This window comes from Doryrhamphus excisus, chromosome 19 (assembly GCF_030265055.1).
Source record: "Doryrhamphus excisus isolate RoL2022-K1 chromosome 19, RoL_Dexc_1.0, whole genome shotgun sequence".
Lineage (NCBI taxonomy): Eukaryota > Metazoa > Chordata > Actinopteri > Syngnathiformes > Syngnathidae > Doryrhamphus > Doryrhamphus excisus.
In genome coordinates this window covers 3,035,293-3,056,237 of record NC_080484.1, presented here as the reverse complement: position 1 = coordinate 3,056,237, position 20,945 = coordinate 3,035,293, and the positions used below count along the sequence as shown (strand labels likewise).

Sequence of the window (20,945 nt, the reverse complement as noted above, 5' to 3'; positions counted from 1 at the left end):
CCACATTCCAAAAACATGCTAGGTTAATTAGCGACTCCAAATTGTCCATAGGTATGAATGTGAGTGTGAATGGTTGTTTGTCTATATGTGCCCTGTGATTGGCTGGCTGGCCAGCCCTCGTGAGGATGTGGAAGTGGTAGAAAATGAAAGAATGAATATAAGACATTTAAGCAAAGTTAATGGAGTTTTTTTTTTTAAATAAAACAAGACATAAGAATCAAGCAAAGCAGGGAAGATACGGGATAGGGAGGAGATGGGAACGTTTCTCACCTGGAAGCTAAAATGGGGTTGAATTCTTCAAGTCCATTTGGACCTTCATCAGATGTTATGGATATTTAGCAGCCTTCCTGGTGTGGAAGAACTGTACAGTGTTATGGGGGATGGGGGGGGGGGGGGGGTGAATGGCACAAATTCACAAATCGAAATAAAATTAATTTTTCCAAGAACGATTAAAGATGAAGAAGATACACAAATATTTTATTGAGCCAACTCGCAGAACAATCCGGAACCGCTACCAAGGTGGCCATTTTTTTTCGAAATTTATGTTGTGTCATCCGTTGTCATGTTTACATGCATTGGAGTAAAAAAAAAATAAAAAAAAAAATAATAATAATAATAATAAAAGATTATTCAGCTTTTGCAGAGTATCTGTGTTTTCTAACGTAGTATTTCTTCTCGGGGTGGTATTGTAGTATTGCAGTATTAGTGAGGCACTGGCTTATTATCAAGTCACTTGGATTTCACCATTAGAAACTTTTATTGGTAAAATAAAAGTAAAATAAAGTAAAAATGTTGTCTTTGTTGGCTATTAGGCTAGTAAATCTTACTTATTTTGGACATGGATTGTAATTCACAATAAAAAAAATGACAAGCTATATGATAAAAGTCAGCAATATGATTATTATTTTAATGTTCTGAGCCAACCAATAAGAACACAAAAGCATTATGACTTGCCTTTACATTACACACATTTAATACAAAAGAGTGGTTTATGTGGAACTTTGATATTCCAGTCCAAGAAATCTCCAGTCTTTTCTGATCGGACCAAAAAATTTAAAATAAAATTGTCCCGTCCCGTTCCGTTCCGTCCCGGCGTCAGGTTTGATGCATGTTTTCCTTCCATAGTACTAAGTGGATACTGTGGTCCGGCATGCTCGTGGCAAACACAAGTCCAGAATCATTGTCTCCATCCAGGCCGTTGAGCCAAGACGTAACACCGGCCAGGAAACTGGACCCGCGTTTCGATTTCCTGTAAGGTGGCAGGGGCCAGCGACCCGAAATGGACTCTGTCCTGAGATCCATCACGTAGAGGAAATGGTTGTCAAAAAGGAGGGCGAAGACCTCGCCGAAGCTGAGCAAAGACAGGTTGGCCGGGTCCTGGGATTTGATCACCCTGGGGAAATAAAACAACGGCGATTTAAGAGTGACGGGAGATCATCGTTGACATTTTCAACTTCAGTCGAGAAATTCCAGGAAGTCTACACCAGAACCGGGACACTTGGAAGCTTAAGACACTTAGTGGTCACTTAAGTAGGCTTAAGCTAGCGCAGTGTTTTTCAACATTTTTTGACGTTTTTTACGTTGGAAAAATTTTCCGGCACACCGATAACCAAAATTATTTACTTCTTTCAGCTTTTTCCTGATTACGGACTCCTTTTGATTGGCATACTAATTGAACCAACAATGTTACAAAATGTCGCCACTACCTCTCACGTGCATCGCTAAGTCTATTAGAGTAGTGATTTTCAACCACTGTGCCGCGGAACACTAGTGTACCTTGAAAAAAACGTCAGGTGTCCCGTGAGGAATTATCCAAATTTTAACATTTATTAATCATCATTTGCAAATATTATGTCAATAGTATACATGGACCCAAATATTCCAATTGCATTTGGTTTATTTGCTCAAACGGAAAGAATTGAACAGGGATGGAATATTCCTTTTAACCCAGGGGTCTCAAACTTAATTTACCTGGGGGCCACTGGAGCTAGGGTCTGGGCAAGGCTTATGGAGGACCAAAACTGCCAAAAAAATAAATAAATAAATAAATAAATAAATAAATAAAGTGACAATAAAAACAAAAATGAAAAAAAAATCAAAAAATTAAATACACAAAAATAAATATAAATGGAAATAAAAACAAAAATAAAAAAATATATACATGAATAAATAAATAAAAGCAAAACTAAATACAAAAATAAAAAACAAGATTCAAAAATTAAAAATAAATACAAAAATAAATGTAGAAATAAATACAAAAATAAATATATAAATAGAATTGCAAGAGGAAGTCACCACACCACTCTCAATGGCGGTAAATATGGCTGCAATCTCCAGCTCGGACACCGACTTCCTGGTGGACCCCGCCATTATTGTCCCGCCATTGTAGTTTTTCCTTCAGCATTTCAAGCTGACATTGTCTGCTGCATGAAATAAATACATATGAGAGCAGAGTGCTTTTATTTATTTATTGATATGTAATTCTATTTATATATTTATTTTTGTATTTATTTCTACATTTATTTTTGTATTTATTTTTAATTTTTGAATCTTGTTTTTTATTTTTGTATTTATTTTTGCTTTTATTTATGTATATATTTTTTATTTTTGTTTTTATTTCCATTTATATAAATTTTTTTGTATTTAATTTTTTGATTTTTTTTTCATTTTTGTTTTTATTTCCACTTTTATTTATTTATTTATTTATTATTTTGGCAGTTTTGGTCCTCCATAAAGGCTGGGCCGCATCAGGTTTTCCAAAAAAACAACAAAAAAAACGCATTTATTAAAAACAAAAAAATTTAAAAAAACTTCGCTTTGGTTCCGATTTTCTACAATAAAAGCTCTGATAAAACATTCCACTGTTCTCAAATATCTTAATTTTTATTTTTCTGCACAAAATAAGATGAAAAATAAATAAACAAATCAAGAATAAAGAAAATCAATCAATCAGTAATAAATAAATATAATAATAATAATAATAAAAAGTTAAGAAACCACATATAGTTGGTGGGTAGACAAATGATTTTTTTCAGATTAAAATGAACAAAGCATTATTAGAGCCCTGTAGACATGACAAAACACGACTATAGTCACATTTATACTCTTTTTATTTACAACATATTGCGCAACTGCAGGGTCTTGAGACACATGCTAACTCGCAAACTAGAGAGCTAGCGACCTAAACGGTAGCCTTCAAGTTATTTCCTTTCAACTTAAATAGCCAAAAACTTACCACTTCCACACGGATAGGGAGGATAACTATTAACAGTTATTTAACCTTTAACATGAACATTAATCAAACGTAATCATTTTTTCGGGGTACATGATACCATACAGCATCCATATCAAACTAACATTAAACTTTCATATCAAGGCGGGGGCCTCAAACTAGTGTCCTGCGGGCCACATTTGGCCCGCGGACCATATGTTTGGGACCCCTGATTAAACCAATCCGATTGAGGTATCTTGTGCCCGCTCAAACGGAAAGTTGTCAGATTGCGTTTTTTTTTTCTTCTTCTGTTGTTTATTGGCGGTTGGCAAGCAGCTTTCGTGCGCATTAGCGCCATCTGTGAAACGGTCCCGCGGGCCAAATGTGTTTATTTGAGATATTTGAGAACAGTGGAATGTTTTATCAGAGCTTTTATTGTAGAAAATCGAAACCAAAGCAAATTTTATTCATTTTTCTGTTTTTAATAAATGCGTTTTTTGTTGTTTTTTTTTTGGAAAACCTGATGCGGCCCAGTCTCGCCCAGACCCTAGCTCCAGTGGCCCCTAAGTAAATTGAGTTTGAGACCCCTGATCTAAACCCTTCTATACTTTATTCATAAAAAGAATATATATATCTATATAAAACATGTCCTGAGTTTAATTATAAAATATTAGCAAGATTGAATTTGATCTTTTAAAATCGCTTTTAAAAATGGAGGCCAGCAATCGGCACTGGACGGCTAAGCAAAGTTTATTTTTGATCCAAACTAAATTTCAAGACTGGACCGACGAAAAACTGGCAATATGGATTATTATTCCAACAAGTGAAAGAAAAACATCACGGTATCACGTGATTTTGATGTTTACGTTTTACTGGGCATGCCCTATTGACTATTCTGTTTGATTTTCATCAGTCTGATCCGAGAACAGGGGTGGGCAAACTACGGCCCGGGGGCCACATCCGGCCCGCCAAGTGTTTCAATATGGCCCGCCTGTTTTTTCCAAATATTTCATTTGAACTCAACATAAAACCCGGCATCATGGCTTGGGCCAATTTTTTGATGTTACAAAACGCTCCTGTAAAAAGGGACACAAGCACATAATAATAATAATAATAATAATAATAATAATAATAATAATAATAATAATAATAATAATAATAATAATAATAATAATAATAATAATAATAATAATAATAATAATAATAATAATAATGATAATAATAATAATAATAATAATAATACTATTATATTAATATTGTTGTTAATAATATTAATATAATAATGGTAGTAATATTACAAAATACTCCTGGAAAAAGGAGCACAAGCATAATAATAGTAATACAAATAATGATAATAATACTACTATTATATTAATATTGTTGTTAATAATATTAATATAATAATGGTAGTATTATTATAACAAAATAATAATAATATAATATTACTATAACTAATAATAATAATAATTCTAATAAAAACAACAATAATAATAATATTAATAATACAATTTCAAAGTGCACATATAGCAGATTGCATGACACTTTTACATGTAAAATATGCGTAAAAATATAGGTGTAAAAATGGACTGTTATGTGTAAAATACTACATAATCCCCCCCCCGTCAATTTAGTTAAATTAATGCGGCCCGCGAGTCAAAAGGTTTGCCCACCCCCGTCCTAGAACTATTTCTAGATCAGTATATCAGTATATGGACTATATTTAGGTCATATGATATATTTGGGTCATATGAATATCAAATCCTTTCCAATATCAACAGAACAGGCTTCAGTTCCCAGATGTTGAAAGATAGCGTTTACCTGAGAATCTCAAAACTGGCAAAGTCCCACTGATAAACTCCGAGGTCTGAGCTACAGACGATGTAGCGGCCGTCAAACTGCAAACGAGGTTGAAGGCTGATGCTGCGGTTCTCCGACACGGACAGGGTCTTTAAGCACTTACAGTTGATTTCTTTTCCTAAAGGCCAGACCTGAAAATGAACAAAAACCCATCATCATCTCCTCCATATCGCCCTCTTTAGGTCACAGAAAAATGGCTGATGCTAGCATGCAAACTACTGAAAAAATCCTTCCCGGAGAACTACCATGTCTATTCAAGAATATCATGATTCCGATTTTTTTTTCCAGAATCATCAAGTTTCTGTGAAACGGTGATTCCCAACCAGTGTGCTACAGCAAAAGCACCATCACGTGATTAATTAAATTAACCCATTTCACACCAATGGTCCAAATATTTACAAGAACTCATTCATCCTTGCTCATCTATCTACAGTAACCACAGAACAGTTTAATGCTCTTCCACTAGATGGCAGAAGTCACAAAAATTAATTGAATAAAAAAAATAATAATAAAATTTAAATTTAAAATTTAATTAAAATTTAAAAATTTTAAATTAAAATTTTTTAAATTAAAAATGTAAAAATTAAAAATTAAAAATTTTTAATTTTAACATTTTTGAATGAAAAATTTAAAAATGAAAAATTTTAAAAACAAAATCAAAATAAATTAAAATAAAATGAATGAATGAATGAATATAAAATAAATAATAAAAATATATTGACACTTACTATGGTACCCATTATGTCACTGGATGCTCATATCACCTCCTACTTCGGTACGGGACAAAAAATTAAAATATAAAAAAAACAAAAAAAAACTTAATTAATTAAAAAAACAACTTAAATTATATTAGGAAGGCAGGAAATGAACAGATGTAACAGTTACTGATTGTAAAAGTACCAGATGGTGTGGTTAAATTAAATTAAATTAAAAAGGCAGGAAGTGAACAAATGTAACAGTTACAAAAATAAAATAAAAAATATATATATTTTTTTAAACTTAAAAAAAAAAACTTAAACTATATTAGGAAAGCAGGAAGTGAACAAATGTAACAGTGATTGTAAAAGTACCAGATGGTTTGGTTAAATTAAATTAAATTAAATTAAATTAAATTAAAAAGGCAGGAAGTGAACAAAAGTAACAGTTACAAAAATAAAATAAAAAAAATATATATTTTTTAAACTTAAAAAAAACACTTAAACTATATTAGGAAAGCAGGAAGTGAACAAATGTAACAGTTACTGATTGTAAAAGTACCAGATGGAGGGGTAGGATTTAATAAGCTTTGCTTCTTCCTACTCCTTTTGGACATGTGGAACTGGGAACTGATTATGGGATGCACTCAATTGTAATCTGATGCATGTTCAAATGAAATTAAACCATTACCATTACCATATTAAACGTTCTTAAATCTATAACATAATCATCAAACTTCCTCATTTGTTCATGTGGTAGACACACAACAATTAGCAACTCTGTGTCCTTCTCCTTTTCTCAGTTCCTGCACTGTTGGCAATGTGTTCAAGCACACTACGTAACTGGAAGTGTTTAGCGTTTCACATACAAACTGAAAATACAAATGAATTGGACAGGTACCACAAATCTTGGGTCCCTCCCGTCCCCCCACATTATAAAAAACTGCATGATGAAAATAAATAAAATAAACATTACCTTAATTTCATACTTGTCAGCACTTAGGAGGATATAATCACCAGGACTGTGCACCATCGACTCCACTTCACTTTTCTGTAGTATCACCTAAGTCAACAGTAATAATCATCATAATCATAATCAAGTATGCTAACACTTAACTCATGTTTGAAACAACAAAGCAAATATGTGAATTACTTCTAGGACACGGGTGTCCAAAGTGCAGTCCGAGGGCCGATTTTGCTCATTCTTTCAAATTTTTTATTTATTTTTTTAAACAAAACGTCAACATTAATACAAAAAACTGAAAACAAAAGTAGTATATTATAATTTAGTTATTTCATATTCCTTGTCATGGTGCAATTTGAATCATTTCCTTGGTTTGTGTTCGTGAACAGTGTCCATTTCGGCCATTTTTCTCCACATATGTCTTCTTCAGTCCTCAATCTATGTGTTAATACAGTAATCCTCGGATATATCGGACTCGGATATATCGGAAATTCGCTCACAACGGACAGATAAAAAAAGAACCAATTTTTCTGTAATGCATTTCCAATAAAAATTCATTGCATATATCGGATTTTTTATAACGGATTTCGCCTATTTCGGACAAAATCTCCAGTCCCGTTCCAATGCATTTCCATTAAATTTCCCTCGCATATATCGGATGGCCGCATCGTGGCGCTCCGATTCGCCGAATCGTGACAGGCCGCTATACGACGTCATTTGCAGCGTTTGCAGCGTTGCCTGCGCGTCCAGGTACATTGGAAACATAGTCAAGGAAGTGCCTTTTTATAACGGATAAAATCCGATTTACGCATATACCGGATATAAATCCGATATATGCGTAAAACGGACATTTTCCGGTATACGCATATAACGGATTTCGCTTATATCGGACAAAACCAGTGGGAACAATTGAATCCGATATATCCGAGGTTTACTGTAGTTCCATATCATGTATTGGATTCATCACATAAAGCCAGTCCTCCAGGGGGGGCCAAGACCAAGACCGGGGTCTTGGATTAAGCCATTTTTTGGTAATGACTTTTTTACATTCTACCAACATAATGAACAACCCCTTTAGTAGCGGCTGTTTTAGATGATTTGACCGATTTTTCAAGGCACACAGATTATTGTTTTGTGTGGATATATACAGTAAACATGGTAGCTAAGACCCTCAAAACATCTAAAAAAAAAAAAAAAAAGTTTGTTTCCACCTTTTTCTGTTATCCACACTAGATAAGTAAGTTTCAGGAAAATTTTGGTGAAAAGATTTTCTAGTAAAAACTGTGTGTGTATGTGTGTGTGTGCACACACACACACACACACACACACACACACACTTACATGCAAAAAGATCCATCCTGTGCTTTTATCAAATGCACGAGGGGGGGGGGGGTGCTGGAGCCTATCCCAGCTGTCTTCGGGCAACAGGCAGGGTACACCCTGGACTGGTCGGCAGTCAATCACAGGGCACATATAAAAGTTTAAAAATTAAATTAAATGAAATTAATTATTTAATAATTTAAAATAATTTATTCCCTTATTATTTTGACCTAATTTCCCCTCCAAAATTATTTTTGTTGTTTGTTTCTCCATACTTCAAAAAACACATTTTACTTATAACTTTACTTATAATTATAACTATATGCTACTGAAATTATTACTTTTTTTTGTTAGATTTAACTTTATAACCTTTTAAAAAATTAAATGAAATTTAATGAAATTTCATTAAATTTAATTTAATTTCATTAAATTTCATTAAATTTCATTAAATTTCATTTAATTTTTAAAAAGGTTATAAAGTTAAATCTAACAAAAAAAAGTAATAATTTCAGTAGCATAGAGTTATAATTAAATTAAATTTAATCAAATTTCATTAAATTTCATTTAATTAAATTTCATTTAATTAAATTTCATTAAATTTCATTAAATTTCATTTAATTTAAAAAAAATAAAAATTGAAAAAAATAAAAAAATTAAAAAATTAAAAAATTTAAAAAATTTAAAAAAAATTAAAAAAAAAATAAATTAAATTTAATTACATTTAATTAAATTAAATTTAATTTAATTTTTAAAAAGGTTATAAAGTTAAACCTAACAAAAAAAAAGTAATAATTTCAGTAGCATAGAGTTATAATTATAAGTAAAGTTATAAGTAAAATGTGTTTTTTGAAGTATGGAGAAACAAACAACAAAAATAATTTTGGAGGGGAAATTAGGTCAAAATAATAAGGGAATAAATTATTTTTAAATTATTAAATAATAAATTAAAATTAATACAAATTAAATTATAAAAAGTATTTTTTTTTTAGTAAAAAAAATTATAAATCTTTTTAAAAACCCACCAGACTAGAGTAACTTTAGGGCAACAGCATTCATTTATACGTATCAGAGTTGTTGCACCATAGAGAGATACACGACCTAACAACACCGGGACCGCGCAAAAGAGAAAGGCGATGGGCTGTACCGGGACAATTTTATGGAGTGACTCCATCCATCCATCCATCCATCCATCCATCCAACCCGGCGGCGCATCGAGGGCGACACTCATCGTTTGTGCCTTTCCCATCGCTAACCTCATTTAGCTTCCAACAACACAACATAAGCATTCAAATGGTGGTTGCAGCAGAATAAATTATGTGTTTATTTTGGCTTACTGTATTTTGTTCCTTGTATTTAATCTTAAAGAACATAGACCAACTCCATCACTTACATTCTCTGCGATCTGACCGCCCCCATATCTCACAGCTCTTGCCCTGACCTTCCCAGTTTCAAAAAAACACTAAAAACCCACCTCTTTAAATCTGTTTTTAATGTCTAACTTTTTATACCTGACTGCTGTGCCCCCCCCCTGCTTTTACTCATTTTTTAACTGTGTATTAACCAATGAATGTTGTATTTTTATGTATCTTTTACTGTTTACTTGTTTTTATTCAACTCCATTCTTCTGTAAAGTGTCCGAGTATTTTGAAAAGCGCTATACAAATAAAATGTATTATTATTATTATTATTATTATTAATGTCAGTTGTATTGTTATTTGAATGGAAAAGTGTGCATGTTAAAAAATGGGGATTGCCCTCCAAGCATAATGTGCACTCCTCCCCTTTTTGCATGATTTTCTCTATGTACAACTATAATTACTGTCAATAAAATGTGTTTTTTGTTAACATTTTTGAGCGTTTGGAACAGATTCATGACTTTTTTTTCACCTATATCACAAAGCTGAGATTATTATATTATTATTATTATTATTATATTATTTTCTTGACATATACATTGCTTCGTAGCATATATGAAAGAAAATATCTACGTATTTGGATCTACATCCTTTCATTTGTCAATATGTGGCCCTCGCTGGAAAAACTTTGGACACCACCAATGACAGATAATATATGTACATACGTAAAGAATAATGACAACAGTTAGCAGACCTTGGTAACCCATTCGGTGTGTCCAGTCAGAGTGTTGAGACAGGCGCCGGCTGCCAAAGCCCAGACCTTCACGGTGAAGTCCGCGGAGCCGCTGACCAGCATGTCCAGTTCATCATTGTAGTCCACGCTGAAAACTGAGCAGACAGACAAATGTTAGTTATGCAAATGAGGCAGTACTGCGTGAAAAAATTGCCATGAATGCCGAGATGTCCACTCCACAACGTGAGCCATGTAAAATTCTGTCATCATGGATCATCATGTTACAAGGAAAATGAACTTCCACCAATAGGGGGCACTATTCAACACTGAAATTGGCCATTCATTTTCAATGGAGAAAATTGGCACGGAATTCCATTTAATTTGTCCACCATTCCCAGCAGACTGCTAGGAATAGGACTGTCTGCACTAACATTGAAAGTACCCCCTGCCTCCCTGACCCCCAAATGACCCCTTCAGTGGGACCCCCAACTGCAGTAATGGAAAATTATTTTCCAATCAGTAGGGGTCACCCCATATGATTTTTTCATATGATAAGAAAGAAAGAAAGGAAGAAAAGAAAGAAAAGAAGGAAAAGAAAGAAAGGAAAGGAAAAAAGGAAGCAAGGAAGGAAGGAAAGAAGGAAGGAAAGGAAAGAAGGAAAGAAAAGGAAGGAAAGGAAAGAAGGAAAGAAAAGAAGGAAAGAAAAGAAGGAAGGAAAGGAAAGAAGGAAAGAAAAGAAGGAAGGAAAGGAAAGAAGGAAAGAAAAGAAGGAAGGAAAGGAAAGAAGGAAAGAAAAGAAGGAAGGAAAGGAAAGAAGGAAAGAAAAGAAGGAAGGAAAGGAAAGAAGGAAAGAAAAGAAGGAAGGAAAGGAAAGAAGGAAAGAAAAGAAGGAAGGAAAGGAAAGAAGGAAAGAAAAGAACGAACGAACGAAAAGAAGGAAACGAACGAACGAACGAACGAACGAAAAGAAGGAAACGAACGAAAAGAAGGAAACGAACGAACGAACGAAAAGAAGGAAACGAACGAAAAGAAGGAAACGAACGAACGAACGAAAAGAAGGAAACGAACGAACGAACGAAAAGAAGGAAACGAACGAAAAGAAGGAAACGAACGAACGAATGAAAAGAAGGAAACGAACGAACGAACGAAAAGAAGGAAACGAACGAACGAACGAACAAACGAAAAGAAGGAAACGAACGAACGAACGAACGAAAAGAAGGAAACGAACGAACGAACGAACGAAAAGAAGGAAACGAACGAACGAACGAAAAGAAGGAAACGAACGAAAGAAAGAAAGAACGAAAGAAATGACGTCGTATAGCGGCCTGTCACGATTCGGCGAATCGGAGCGCCACGATGCGGCCATCCGATATATGCGAGGGAAATTTAATGGAAATGCATTGGAACGGGACTGGAGATTTTGTCCGAAATAGGCGAAATCCGTTATAAAAAATCCGATATATGCAATGAATTTTTATTGGAAATGCATTACAGAAAAATCGCTTCTTTTTTATCTGTCCGTTGTGAGCGAATTTCCGATATATCCGAGTCCGATATATCCGAGGTTTACTGTATAAACGACTGTGTTGTGCTTGTTCCCGAAAAAAAAAAAAATTCCACATTTGTCATTTGGAAATATTTTGGGATCCACAAAGATAATGTTGAGCAAAACAACACAAAATGCAAAGAGTGTCTAAAAAAGGTCATAATTTTTATACTTCTATTTCATTGATAAGCAATGTATGCCTGTTGGTCAACAAATCAATAGAAGGCAAATCAGATGGCAGAAGACATAGCTGCCATGGTTGGGGATTTATGGTGGTAAAACTGCCCAATTTATCCTGGCATTGATTGACATTGATGAACATTTAGCGATATTCAGTGGTAGCACGTATTCGGATCACATTCCCAAACACATAGCTGCTCTGCGTTTCGACCAACCTGCTCCGGTGTGACCACGGAACTGCTGGATTTTGGCCCCTGTGCTCCACTCCCAGCATGCAACAGTGTTGTCAAAGGACCCAGTCACCAGCTTCTGTTCGTCAAACTTCACTGTGGCACAGGTGTGAGTCTGAATCCCGTAAATACACTGCCCAGTGCGAACATCCCATAATTTGGCAGAGAGATCATCGGATCCTGAAAGGACAAATGTTCACGTAAAAGCTAGCATGTCTTCATTTCATTATAAATAAGAGCTAACTGTGTCATGTTTACAAAGACTGTCCATGTAATAAGTTGGCATTCCGGTCTTGTGCAGGTCTACAGTCCTGCTGATGGTCTCGTAACCCATATGGATCTTGTGCGGGTCTAAAATATTGCATAAGTTCAGGTGTAAAGTCTTCCTGAAAGCCCTGTAGAACATTTCAGTCTTGTGTAGGTCTACAGTCTTGCTAATGTTATCGTAGCCCATGGTAGTCTTGTGCAGGTCTACAATCTTGCTCATGGTCTTGTGGCCCATTCCCGTCTTGTGTGGGTCGACAATTTTACTGATTCTGTCTTTTAGCCCATTCCGGTGTTGTACCAGTCTACAATCTTTCTGATGGTCTTGTAGTCCATTCTGAACTTGTCGGGGTCTACATTCCCTATGATGGTCTAGTAGCTCCTTTCGGTGTTGTGCAGGTCTAGAATGTTTCTGATGGTCTTGTAGTCCATTCTGAACTTGTCGGGGTCTACAATCCTGCTTATGGTCTAGTAGCTCCTTTCGGTGTTGTGCAAGCCTAGAATCTTGCTGTGATGGTCTCGTAACCCATTTGGATCTTGTGCGGGTCTAAAATATTACATGAGGTGTAAAGTCTTCCTGAAAGCCCTGTAGAACATTTCAGTCTTGTGTAGGTCTACAGTCTTGCTAATGTTATCGTAGCCCATGGTAGTCTTGTCCAGGTCCACAATCTTGCTCGTGGACTTGTATCCACATTCAGATCTTCTGCGAGTCTACAGTCTTGCTGATCTTGCAGACCATTCGATCTTGTGCAGAACTACAGTCGCTAACGTCCTTTACGGCTCTTTGGTCTTGCCCAGGGGTGTCAAACATACGGCCCGCGGGCCGGAACCGGCCCCCAAGGAGGCCCGCAGGATAATTTGAAAGTGGAAAAAAATGCATAAAAGACATGGAATTAATATTTTTAATTCGCTGCAATTCATGGATTATCCGCTAAGGGGCGCACTCTTTCCATCAGAGTAGAAGACAAGCCGCATCACTGAGACAGACTGAAAACAGCAGATGGTATCAATGCGCCATCTGCTGCTTGTTACGACGTTGTTAATACCTTGGTCTCTACCTCTCCGCTACACCCTCATTAGCCAAAATGTCGTTATCCAAACGGAGAAAAGTAGATAAGGAGTGTAGAATTTTCAAAGAAAAATGGACCACGTCCTATTTATTTACAGAGACGCACGGAAAACCTTTGTGCTTGGTGTGTTTGCAACAAGTTTCGGTATTGAAGGAATATAATATTCGACGCCACTACGAGACTCATCACGGCGAAAAATATGGCGGCTTGCAAGGACAACTGAGAAGAGATAAGATTAACGAATTGCTAGCGGGTCTGAGGAAACAGCAGTGAACTTTCATCAAGAGCCGAGAAGTCAGTGAAGCAGCGGTAAAAGCCAGCTACCTAATTGCTAGCGAAATAGCATTAGCATCGAAGCCGTATTCGAAGTAAGATGCCAAGTTTCAGGAACAAATACAAGTCCAGACTAGACTAATAGATACTAGATACTGTTTGCATTGAAAGAATACAGCTTTTAGAAAAGCAACAGCATACCTGTACAGAGCAGACCATCCTTATAGTAGAGCGCATACACTCGAGCGCTGTGGCCAATCAGGGAGGACGTCTCAAAGGCCTTCTGGTCCTTCAGCTGCATCATTCGCAGCTTGGCCTTGATGTAGACACCCTTCCAATGGGACGCATCCTGAATGGACTCATCAATCCTCCAGCCGAGCTCATGACAAGCATTCTGCCACACCTCCATGCACGAGTTTATCACCTAAAGAGAGATGGATGGATACTCACTTTGAAAATAAGATTAAGTAATAACGATAATAATTCAAAGGCAGTCTGATTATGTTTCTTTCAGGTATTTCCAAATATTTATTTTATTTAAATTTGTCATTCAGTTGCCCCTTTGTTCACGCATAGAACATGGATTATTCCCATTGCTATTACCCATAATGGAATTGCAGGAAGTAGGATCACCGATCCCACCTGCTACGTCTTCTTATTCTCAGTGTTAAGAAGCGGAATTACGATGCTTACAATGTGGAATAATAACTACGCTTAGTCTAAACATGTACAAACTAAGTACCGCAAAGCATACGGGAATGCCGGAAGCACTCCCAGCATGCCTTGTGGTACCAATTAAGTACAAATGATCATGACAGTATTTCAAATGTTGCAAGGAGAAGCAGTAATGATCCCATTTACTTTATTCCATTGCTTGCACACGAGGCAGCAGGTGAGTAAAGTCTGCGGATCTAACCAGCGCAGCAAGTAGAAGGCCAGCTCCAGAGGCAGAAGTCGCAGGAAGTCTCGTTTGAGCAGGGCCTCCAATCCATTGGACAGGTGGCGGAGCTGGGCGGCGCCGCTGAGGGATATAAGGTGGTCCAAAGACTGGTTCCGCTGCTGGTCGTTCAGCGTAAGAAAAGTGGCTGAGATTGACTCCAGCCACCCCTCGAAATCTGTTCTCTCCATGAGATCATTAGAGCAACCGGCAAAACCTGCGAGAACAAGACAGCACTTTAGCGCCACGCCAGCGTTTCTACGATGTAAACAATCATTCTTATTGTTCTTATCAGAACAAGGCCCCAATTAGTATTAGTACAGTAAACCTCGGATATATCGGACTCGGATATATCGGAAATTCGCTCACAACGGACAGATAAAAAAGAACCAATTTTTCTGTAATGCATTTCCAATAAAAATTCATTGCATATATCGGATTTTTTATAACGGATTTCGCCTATTTCGGACAAAATCTCCAGTCCCGTTCCAATGCATTTCCATTAAATTCCCCTCGCATATATCGGATGGCCGCATCGTGGCGCTCCGATTCGCCGAATCGTGACAGGCCGCTATTTGACGTCATTTGCAGCGTTTGCAGCGTTACGCTGGTACATTGGAAACATAGTCAAGGAAGTGCCTTTTTATAACGGATAAAATCTGATTTACGCATATACCGGATATAAATCCGATATATGCGTAAAACGGACATTTTCCGGTATACGCATATAACGGATTTCGCTTATATCGGACAAAACCACAAAACAATTGAATCCGATATATCCGTGGTTTACTGTATTAGTATTACTACTAAGCTGGTATTATTTGCGGATGATACCACTGCTTTTTGTTCTGGAGGGAGTACAGACCAAATCATTAGAAAGGTCAGAGAAGAAATGGTCACACTAAAAAGATGGTTTGATGATAATAGATTGTCCTTGAACCTAAATAAAACTAAAATCATGCTGTTTCATAACAGCAGAAAGGACACGCACCAGCAAATACAAATAGACGGTGTGGACATTGAAAGGGTGAAGGAAAAAAAAAATTCTGGGGATCGCAATAGATGAAAATATGAGCTGGAAACCTCATATTACAAATATACAACATAAGGTGGCCAGAAATATTTCAGTATTGAACAAAGCAAAATTTGTTCTCAATCAGAAATCACTCCACACTCTTTATTGCTCTCTGGTTCTACCATATCTTACTTATTGTATGGAAATATGGGCTAATAACTATAAAAGCAATCTTCACTCGCTAAATGTACTGCAAAAAAGGTCAGTAAGGATAATTCATAATGCCGCCTACAGAGAACATATTAACTCCTTATTTCTAAAATCACAAATACTTCAACTTGCTGATATAGTTCATCTTCAAACAGCTAAAATAATGCATAAGGCTAAAAATAACCAATTAGCTAAAAATGTCATCCAATACTTCTCTACAAGAGAGGAGAAATATGATCTCAGGGAAGAAGTACATTTGAAACACTTCTATGCTAGGACTACGTTATGCTAGCCATAGCATTTCAGTATGTGGAATCAAACTATGGAATGGATTGAGTAAGACAAAAATAAAAAATTAAATTAAATTAAATTAAATTAAATTAAATTAAAATAATTAGAAAGGCAGGAAGTGAACAAATGTAACAGTTACAAAAATAAAATGAAAAAATTAATAAAACTTAAAAAAAAAACCTTAAACTATATTAGGAAAGCAGGATGTGAACAAATCTAACAGTTACTGATTGTAAAAGTACCAGATGGAGGGGTAGGATTTAATAAGCTTTGCTTCTTCCTACTCCTTTTGGACATGTGGAACTGGGAACTGATTATGGGATGCACTCAATTGTAATCTGATGCATGTTCAAATGAAATTAAACCATTACCATTAACATAAGATAAGAAGAATTAAAATATGAAAACCTATAAATGTTTGGGTGGTTTTAGTTAAAGCAGACACTGTTTTTTCATCTGTGTGATTTTGACAAAGATCAAATCACATTTTATGGTGATTTTATGCAGAAATGTGAGAAATTCCAAAAGGTTCAGAAACTTTTTCATACCACTGTACAATGCTGTCATTGGGATATACCTATTTGGACTATGAAGCCCTCTTAAAAAAAACGTTGCATGGTTTGATATCCATGCTGTGATCATGTATTAACACGTACACTGATGATAACATGTAATAGTTGCAGTATCTTGCCCTATGTTGATGATTTAAAACACTACCTAAACTTCTTTGAGGCGCATTGATACATACGCTTTTCCATCTGTGAATGACGCCGAGACTAGCAATTAGCGACGAGTCGTGTTCATCCGCCAGATAAAAATAGTTTTTCATGTTAGCTGCTACAATAATAATATTACTGTAGTTTGGTTAATATACAAGTTACTTATGTAAATGGAACACTTTTGGTGTTTTTTGAGGGTTTTTTGTGAGGGCTTTAGCGTCAAAATAGGTATTTCCCATGTCGCCCATTGCTAGCTAGCGCATAGATCTTGTTTTCTGGTGTTATAATGCACAGAAAATGGAAATAAATGTGTTCATGTTTCACAAAAGATTTGGGAATGATGGGCAAAATTCCGCTTTAACATTGTGAAATAGGCCATTTTTTTAGGGTTTTTGTGAGGGCTTTTGCGTCAAAATAGATATTTCCCATGTCGCCCATTGCTAGCTAGCGCATATAACTTGTTTTCTGGTGTTATAATGCACAGAAAAGGGAAATAAATGTGTTCATGTTTCACATAAGGTTTGGGAATTATGGGCAAAATTCCCAAAAAGTGCTGTTAACATTGTGAAATAGGCCATTTTGGGCATTTGTGCCATTAAAAATGGTGAGTTCAACAAAATATCAAAAATGTAGGATTATTATTTTGGTGTAAATCACAACTATGGTGCTTGAAGGAGGTCTGTGCTCTCCATTCTGTTAGTTTTTTTGTATTTTTAGAATGGAGTGTTCCCTTTTATTTATGGCACTACCTTTTTTTTTTACCAGATTTGTTCTATCGTTATCATGCACCCTGCTGGAGCCTATCCCAGCTGTCTTTGGACGAGAGGCGGGGTACACCCTGGACTGGTATTCTGCGACCACACATCCTAAATAACTTCACTTAGAGTCAAACACGCTAGCCATGAGGCCCAATGCCCACCAGCGGTGGTATGCTGGAGCCTATCCCAGCTGTATTTAGACAATAGGCAGGGTACACCCTGGACTGGTATTCTGCAACCACACATCCTAAATAACTTCACTTAGAGTCAAACACGCTAGTCATGAGGCCCAATCCCCACCAGCGGTGGTATGCTGGAGCCTATCCCAGCTGTCTTTGGACGAGAGGCGGGGTATTTTCGTCGTCTCAGGGTCTGCTATGTTTAATTTAAAAGGCTCCCTTAACTTTGCTTAAATGTGTTATAGTCATTCATTCATTTTCTACCACTTCCACATCCTCACGAGGGCCACGGGGGGTGCTGGAAAGAGGCTGGGTACCCTGGACTGGTGGCCAGCCAATCACAGTGCACATATAGACAAACAACCATTCACACTCACATTCATACCTATGGACAATTTGGAGTCGCTAATTAACCTAGCATGTTTTTGGAATGTGGGAGGAAACCGGAGTACCCGGAGAAAACCCACGCATGTACGGGGAGAACATGCAAACTCCACACAGAGATGGCCGAGGGTGGGGAAAGACAAAACAAGAAGCCAAAAAGTTACCACTTCCACACAAAATAGGAGGAGAACTCTTTCATTCATTCATTTTCTACCACTTATCCTCACGAGGGTCGCGGGGGGCGCTGGAGCCTATCCCAGCTGTCTTCGGGTGAGAAGCGGGGTACACCCTGGACTGGTGGCCAGCCAATCACAGGGCACATATAGACAAACAACCATTCACACTCACATTCATACCTATGGACAATTTGGAGTCGCTAATTAACCTAGCATGTTTTTGGCATGTGGGAGGAAACCGGAGTACCCGGAGAAAACCCACGCATGCACGGGAAGAACATGCAAACTCCACACAGAGATGGCCGAGGGTGGGGAAAGACAAAACAAGAAGCCAAAAAGTTACCACTTCCACACAAAATAGGAGAAGAAGTCATTCATTCATTAATTTTCTACCGCTTATCCTCACGAGGGTCGCGGGGGTGCTGGAGCCTATCCCAGCTGTCTTGGGGCGAGAGGCGGGGTACACCCTGGACTGGTGGCCAGCCAATCACAGGGCACATATAGACAAACAACCATTCACACTCACATTCATACCTATGGACAATTTGGAGTCGCTAATTAACCTAGCATGTTTTTGGCATGTGGGAGGAAACCGGAGTACCCGGAGAAAACCCACGCATGCACGGGGAGAACATGCAAACTCCACACAGAGATGGCCGAGGGTGGGGAAAGACAAAACAAGAAGCCAAAAAGTTACCACTTCCACACAAAATAGGAGAACTCATTCATTCATTCATTTTCTACCACTTATCCTCACGAGGGTCGCGGGGGGCGCTGGAGCCTATCCCAGCTATCTTCGGGCGAGAAGCGGGGTACACCCTGGACTGGTGGCCAGCCAATCACAGGGCACATATAGACAAACAACCATTCACACTCACATTCATACCTATGGACAACTTGGAGTCGCTAATTAACCTAGCATGTTTTTGGAATGTGGGAGGAAACCGGAGTACCCACGCATGAATGGGGAGAACATGCAAACTCCACACAGAGATGGCCGAGGGTGGAATTGAACCCTGGTCTCCTAGCAGTGAGGTCTGCGCGCTAACCACTCGTCCACCGTGCAGCCCCCATCGTATATTATGTATTGCGTCAAGGACAGTTATGCAAATTGGAACCAGCCACTGTAATTCCTTTGGTAAACACCGGAATGGTTCTCAGCCCACAAATGGCCCCTGGGTGGGATGTTGGACACCCCAGGTGTAAACAAAACACCTTGTAGGATGTATACAAATTTTACAAATAATACAAAAGTATTATTATGAAGACGGCCAAGTGCCATGCATGTACAGTACTACAGTACAGTTATATGTAGTAAATATACAGTATGTCATTCCAAGTATCCTATCATATATACTCAAACCATATGTTGTACATGAAATCACCTGGCTACCGCATGAATATACAATTTTACTGTAAAAACAAACACGCAAATGAATACGCGAAAGCTTCGGTTAGGGCGTGTAGAATTCCATAACAGAGTACAGTGCTTTCAAGTACGAGTAGTACTTTTAATAACAGTTTATGATGCAAACGGAGCGGCTGGATGTTGCATTTGGGAACGTGAAAAGAGCTTGAAGGGCTGGGTGGCTAACAGAATGCCGGACCGTGGAATGACAAAGTATTATTCAGACATAAAATGCGTACTAACCAGATGGTTGTGGAAAGCTTCATTATCGACACCATGCTTGGTCGGAGTCGAGTTTCACAGCAGGGAAAGCGAGCGGAAAGACTCGCTAAGCTAAGCTAAGCTAAGCTAGCTCGTGTGCTAAGTTAGCCGTCCGCCATGATGAAAGCTCCTCTGACAAGATGTTACATCATGACGCAGCGTATCCGACTTTCTCCGCTAAAAAGCATCATCGGGTTCCGTTTCTTCAACAGCTGACAAGTCTTGTCAACTCGGCTTCTTATAAATCTTGTCATCGGATCGACAATCCTTTCGTCCGGACGAGTAGATCGATGTTAGGGAGCAGCAGGATTTAGGACATGTGTCTCCGTGCAGGACCATAACAGTAATGTCGTTAAAAAGACATGCTTTTATTTAAATACGCAACTATTACACACTTTATGCAAAAACTTTGTTAACTGGAACATTTGCTTTTGTGCAATGTGCATAAAGTTGCAGTTTTATACACAATACAATACAATATTGTATCCACACAGAAATAAGACTATGAACCACATGACACCTCATGATACATATACTCTTTTTTCTTTTTTACAGCAAATGTTTGTGATTGACAATTAAGAATAAAAACATCTTCAAAACATATATTTGAATTTGATGTATTATTAAATTGTTTTGGCTAATTTGTAATGTTTATGACGTTAATATGGAAGGCATGTTTAGTTGTGTAATTAGCCCACAAGATGGCGCCATATATAACATTATAGTTAAATTGAGACTACGGAAGCAGGAAGTGTTTCGATTCAAAATGGATGCAGGAGCGGAAATGTAAACAATGGTAACCGAGGTTTCGAAGTTCACTAAAAAGACTAAAAATAAGATAATATAATCAGAATCAGAAATCACTCCACACTCTTTGTTGCTCTCTGGTTCTACCATATCTTACTT

General features: G+C 37.1%; 1 protein-coding gene across 1 annotated transcript; it reads right to left on the bottom strand.

Moving 5' to 3' along the window:
- Positions 1–524: 524 nt before the first annotated feature.
- Positions 525–20,372, bottom strand: fbxw2 (F-box and WD repeat domain containing 2). Its single transcript, XM_058056473.1, has 8 exons — positions 20,022–20,372; positions 14,560–14,852; positions 13,900–14,122; positions 12,077–12,271; positions 10,157–10,290; positions 6,740–6,826; positions 5,030–5,199; positions 525–1,393 (listed from the first exon to the last, which is right to left on the bottom strand). The coding sequence occupies exons 2-8, from the start codon at positions 14,824–14,826 to the stop codon at positions 1,096–1,098; spliced, it is 1,374 nt and encodes a 457-aa protein (XP_057912456.1). The 5' UTR covers positions 14,827–14,852; positions 20,022–20,372; the 3' UTR covers positions 525–1,095.
- Between the last annotated feature and the right edge of the window lie 573 nt (positions 20,373–20,945).